At 43.3% G+C, this 6,000-nt stretch overlaps 1 protein-coding gene across 1 annotated transcript in view; it reads right to left on the bottom strand.

Annotated features, from left to right (window-relative positions):
- Nucleotides 1–475: 475 nt before the first annotated feature.
- The window catches only part of crfa4 (cytokine receptor family, class I receptor 4), a 49,339-nt gene continuing 43,814 nt past the window's right edge, over nt 476–6,000 (bottom strand). The window contains exons 8-9 of the mRNA XM_030071696.1: nt 5,820–5,889; nt 476–5,429 (exon numbers count right to left, since the gene is read on the bottom strand). Of these exons, the coding sequence (XP_029927556.1) occupies nt 4,731–5,429; nt 5,820–5,889 (769 nt within the window). The 3' untranslated portion in view covers nt 476–4,730. The remainder of the gene's footprint in view (nt 5,430–5,819; nt 5,890–6,000) is intronic.

Genomic DNA, 6,000 nt, shown 5'->3' with positions numbered 1-6,000 from the left:
CACACACACACACACACACACACACACACCAGATATTGAGACCATTTTGTGCATTGTTTATTAATAATAGTTATAGTATTAATAGCCTTGATAACATTATTCAAATTTGCACAACAGTAGGTTCTGACTGATACATGTTTTTGGAGTCCAGTACAGACTGCAGTATTTTTTTTTTTTTTTTTTTTTTTTGCATATGGTGTATATTTTGATCCAGTATTAAATGCTTATAAATGAATATTTCCATGCCAAAAAGCTCCAATTTTTCATTTTTTTTTTTTTTTTTTTAGTTTTTAAATCATTCTAGGCTAGTTTAGGCTTGCGAGGGGTCGCACATTGTCATACATACATTAACAGCTGTTAAATGATTAGTTTAAAAGACAAAAATGAATAAATAAATTGTGAAAATACAGCTGCATTATAGATTTAATAATGTTTATGTGTGAGAGAGAGACAGACCAAGCTGTGGAGACAAACGCAGAAGAGTTGGACTTTATTCACTGCAGTGGAAAAGTGCTCAAAGCGGACCACAAATCTTCAACAATAATTCTCCCATGAACCAACAAACACAATATCAAAACGACTGCTTGTGGCTATGTGCTTTTTTTTTTTTTTTTTTTTTTTTTTTTTTTAAACACATACATATCACTATTTCCCCCCCGGTGTAACATTTTATTGATTTCTTCTGCTCTGACCTCTCAGCAGCCGACACCAGGAGTTAAGTGCCACTTGTTCCTAACACCACCAACACACACAAAAAAAAGAACATTTATGTCTAAAAGTGTCTGTGGCCTCAAATTCAATTCAATCAGGTTATGTAAGGAAATCGCCACATTTAACATTTAACATTGCTGACCAGGATTTGGATTTACTTTCCAAAATGCAATGTGGGCCTATTCATCTTGGAAAAGCCTCAATTATTCCCTGAAGTTCATTATTCATTTTTTTTTTTTTTTTTTTTTTTTACAATGTCCAGGATGCACTGCTCTCGTTTCCTCGACAAAGGACTTGCACTTTTCACTTAATTTTGAGCAATAAATCATTTTTTGAGAATAGCTGCTGCTGCTGTGAAATGGCTGGGATAAAATTCCGAAAAAAGGTACAAGGACACCTCTGATTATTTTTCATAGAAATCTCTTGAACTAGGTAAAAAGACTCTCTTAGCCAAATGCACACTTTGCTCCATCTATGACTGTCACACATTCATAAGTACATACTCTTTCAATGAATTCCATAAATACAGATACTTTGGGTTCAAAATACCTGATAAAACCTGCCTACTATTAACCGTCTTTGCCCTTTTAGTGAGCCAAAAACCAGCAATACCTTTTCTATCCCACATGACAAAGGCCTAATGAATCTGGCAAGCCATACCAAGATCCGAGCTGGATTAACCTATTATGTTTTGGCACGATAAACAGTGAAAAGGGAGCTAATTGTGAGTGGCTTTTATTTGTTTTCTGTTAATTTGTGCTCAAACCAGCACCCAGTAATGCATCTCTGTTCTTGATCATGTACATATATGTGTCATTTCCCCACTTTTATAGATTTTCTGGCATGTCAGAGTGGCACTCGTCCTTTTCAAACAAGCCGAGACAGAGGAGACACAGAGAAATAGGAAACAAACCGGTCTGTAAAAAACAAAAAAAAGAAGAAAAAAAAGAAAAAGGCACATACAGGCACATAAATATCAATCTAATGGCACAACAACTGACAGCAAGAGCAACGTCACACAGTGAAAAATACAGTAACGGCACAATATCGCTGCTGGTTCGAGTTCCCATTGTGAGGAGCGAGGGAGCTGGGTAAAAGGAGGTGAAGGAAAAGAGGTTGATTGCATCGACATTAAATAACCACCATTTTGTGTCACTTTTTTTTGTTGATTCTCAATAAGTAACGTTATCACTCTCTTGAGTGGCTGAATAAACACTTTGCACATACATGAAAGATGATTGGCAGCCATCTAGACGACACACACAGGACGTAAATACACAGCGGGTACAAAGTATTAGGACCGCCTTCCCGGCATTTAGTTGAAACCCCGATTATACATTTAATGTCTCACTTGTCAAGGAGGAAAAATTCGTATCCTGTCTCCACCTTTTCATCTCCTTCATGAGCCCAGTGGTTTAAACATCATCTTCACTAAAATACTGCTATTCAGCCAACACTGCATATTGCTGTCTTTTACAATCCTTGAGTTTCCCGACTCTAAAGAGGACATGTGGAATGTCCATCGCAACCTGAGGTTTGTCATTCAATATCTCAAAAATATAGAAAACACAGTAAGGGTGCAATCATTTACCTGTTATTTTCCAAAGAACTTCAACTTCCATAATCCGTTTTCTGTATTTTTTTTTTTTTTTTACTGTACATAATTCATGCAGAATAGGGAGTAACTTTTTCAAATTGTGGATATTTTGCTTTGTATTAGGATTTCATATGTTATCTAGAAAATAAAATAGAAATCCAGTTTGTAGATCTAAGAAAAAGTGGGGTGTGTTGGTGATAGAATCACTTTGTTCCTGTGTGTGATGTGTGTTTTGCAGTGGGAGCTTACAGTCACAGCACGCGGCCTCCTGAGGGGATGCTACTTAATTTTCTTTAAATCATGAACTACCTGCTGCATGAACTGCTGCATGAACTGCCAGCTGTATTGAAGAGTGGGGGGGGGGAGAAAAGTACTTTGAAAAGTATTGTTGAACATGACTCACTGTCACAGTGTGGGATTACGGGTTGAACGTGTGCAAACCAGCAGGTTTCTCCTTACAATCTGTCCATATAAATCAGTCAAAGAGAGAATAGCAGGCCACAATATTGGAGGATGAGGATAAAAGAGGGATAATGCAGAACAGAGAGAGAGAGAGAGAGAGAGGGAGAGAGAGAGAGACTGACGGCTGTTTCACATATGCAGCTTCACCCAGAAATCTTCTGGAAATGTTCCATGTCATGGCAGCGCCCCCCATGTGTGAACAAGAGCCAGAGTCGATATTTTATTGACTCTGGCTCTTTTTACCTCAATTTCCCCCTCTTCAATACCGAGTGACATTCCTGGGACTCTTCCATAGTGGACAAAAACTGCAAGACTCTCAAACGCTCAAACACACTCCCAGGAGGGTCTGGAGTGGAGTATTTCATTCTGAAACTTGCTCACAGAAAGCAATTATTAGGAGGAGAGATCAGAGTTGAAGTGACGGTTTTCTATGCACCCCAAAATATCCCCAAAATTGATCGGCAGCCACAGAAGCTGCTCTTGTGATGTTTCTGAAGACAATAAACGTGACATCTTGCCGTCGTACCTTAAACACACCACCCAGCATCGCCTCACCTTTCGGGGACCACTGTGTTACGTATGATGCGATTATTCAAGGAGATTTCAAGGACAGAAAAAGACAGATCGAAAAGGTGAAAAACGTCGAGACAGACAGAAAAACTCGGGTTGCTGAATGCACCCAGTAATTTCTTTTGTCCACTCTTAAAAAAGAAAAAATAAAACAACCCAAATACCAGTATGTTCCTGCAGTGCGTTCCTTCAAATGGCACCGTGCTTTTTTTTTTTTTTTTTTTTTTCCTGAGTTTGACATGCGACCCTGAATGTCACGCTTTGTACAATCAGCCATGGCTGGGAAAAACAAGCGTGCTGCCATGTGGACTTTATGTTAAGATTTTAAAAAATACATTAAAAAAAAAAACTGAAACTCTGTACTTTGGCCCCAAGAGGCACTGAAAAATAACTTTTTAAAGTTAGGGTCATTACGCAAACCTCACACAGATTTTCAGTTTGACTCAGTGTTCGATTTCACTTCTTGGGCGAGACGCTTTCCCATATGACACAGTTGAGTATCACAATATTATTTTTCAGCATAGCATATCAATTCTCCACCCCCTTGTGACGAAACTTATCATTTATGTGCTTAATTTTCATATGATGGTCATTATATCCACATATGCACAGTTTTGGGAATTGTTTACGATATAATATGCTATATATGTTATTAGTATACCCTGGTGTTATGCAGTAGATTGTACTTGAAGCTCTATTTACACATTTTCAGTTAACTGTGTAGAGTATTGCAACGTGCTGTGATACTTAAAGTATCGTGAGGTTTTTGTGTGTACCGAGCCCTGTGGGACAGCTGATATCATTTTGGGTAAAAACTACAGCGTCTGTGAACAGGGATGGGTCGCTTTGCTCTGTTGCAGCCTCAATTTGTGATTTCGGCTGAAAAAATGAGTGTATTTTACATTTACAAAAAAAAAAAAAAAAAACCTTGCCTAATGGAGCCAAGCAGTAGGTTTGGTCCCCGAGTGTAGCGAGGTGACAGAACCAAAACGAAACCACGACAACAGCGTTAAGGTGAGTGGGTGCGGTCACACAGAAGATGCGGAGCGTTGCCAGGTATGATCGCTGCAGTGTAGACTTCGTTGCACCAGCGAGGGTGTGCACAAGAGTCCGCGTTGTGCTTTTACCCAGAAAGCATCTGTTCCTTGAGCAGTTCAGTCTTTTGCGGGCTAAAAAAAGTCCTCCTGCTCTGTGTGCTGTAGGTCCGCTTTCCACTGGAAAGTAAACCAGGCGCTCGTTCTCCTTTTTGGATGGCGTGGAACAAAACAGAACAGGAGAGGATCTCTGTCCTGATGGGTGAACGGTGCCCTCGCGGCAGAATGTGTCAGCAAAGTGTGTCCGGTTCTCGCGGTCTTTGGAAAGTGGGTTTGAGCGCCGGCGTCCTCACCGTTCAGCCCTTGTTGTCGACGGCGACGGGCAGCAGAGGCACGGCCGCGTCGCTCCTCTCCACGTCCCCGCCATCTCTCCGGGGCAGAGCGTTTGTCTTGGCCTGGTAGTCAGCCAGCTGCTTCTTCTTCTCGTCCTTGTCGCCTCCGTCAGGCTCCTCCCCCAGCCGGGCGGGGACCCCCTGGGCCGCCGGCGCCAAACACGGCACCAGATGCACCTCTCCGCTTTCGTTCATGAGCTGGACGCAGGTGTAGAAATCCTGCGGCGGACGCCCGGCTGTTACAGCGGCGGCCTCGGGGGTCGGAGCGCCAACGGGCTGGACGGGATGTCCCATCATGCTGTAGTCCGTCCCCGGCAGTGACACAATCCCCGGCCACGTCCATGGGGAGGGAACATCCGGCACGGCAGGAGTGATGGCTTTAGGAGGTGAGGAGATGTAATGAGCCGGGTTTTGCACATACGACTCCATCGGATTCGGGCTGGTGAATTGGTGATGTGTTGCGGCCACGGGTGTCGGGTTGCGAGGAATCATCAGGGCGTCCCGCTCCCTGTCTGGCGGGTCGGCGGGGACGCTGCAGTCCCTCGGCAGGGCGAGGCAGCTGTCATCGCTGCTGACCTGGTCCCAAACCTCCTCGGTGTACCTGGGCGGGCTGTAGCTGTGGAAGTTGCTGAAGTGACGGTTGATTTCATCCATGCGGCCCTTCTGAGGATAAGAGGGGGAGGGAGGAGGGGATGGAGAGGAAGAGGAGCAGGGGAAGTGATGGACACAGGGTGGGAGGAGAAAGACACAAGTGCAGGATAAGGAGAAATGCAGGGAGAAAAAGGAGGAGGGAGAAAGTGAATGGCAGAGACGGAGAGAGAAGGTTGAAGGAAGCAAAAAGTGGAGAAAGAAGGAAGGAGAAAAAAGATGGGGAAGAAGGATGAAGGAGAAAGGAAAAAGTAGGGAGGGAGAGAGGGAGTAGAAAATAAAATGTTAGGATAGGAGGAGGAGAAATCAAAATTTGTGTACCATGAGAGAAGGCTACCATGTGTCCCTGCAGAAAGTGTGTGTGTGTGTGTGTGTGTGTGTGTGTGTGTGTGTGTGTGTGTGTACCTTGAGAAGCAGCGAGTCAATACCAATGATCCGAGGCTTCGGAACGGGTGGGAGGAAATATGACTTTATCCTGTGGTGACAAAGTAAACAAAGAATGCAAACACTGAGAGAGCAGAAAATACACACACACACACACACACACACACACACACACACACACACACAAAACCCACACCAACAT

This window comes from Myripristis murdjan, chromosome 2 (assembly GCF_902150065.1).
Source record: "Myripristis murdjan chromosome 2, fMyrMur1.1, whole genome shotgun sequence".
Taxonomy (NCBI): Eukaryota; Metazoa; Chordata; class Actinopteri; order Holocentriformes; family Holocentridae; genus Myripristis; species Myripristis murdjan.
This window is presented reverse-complemented; position numbering and strand designations above follow the sequence as displayed.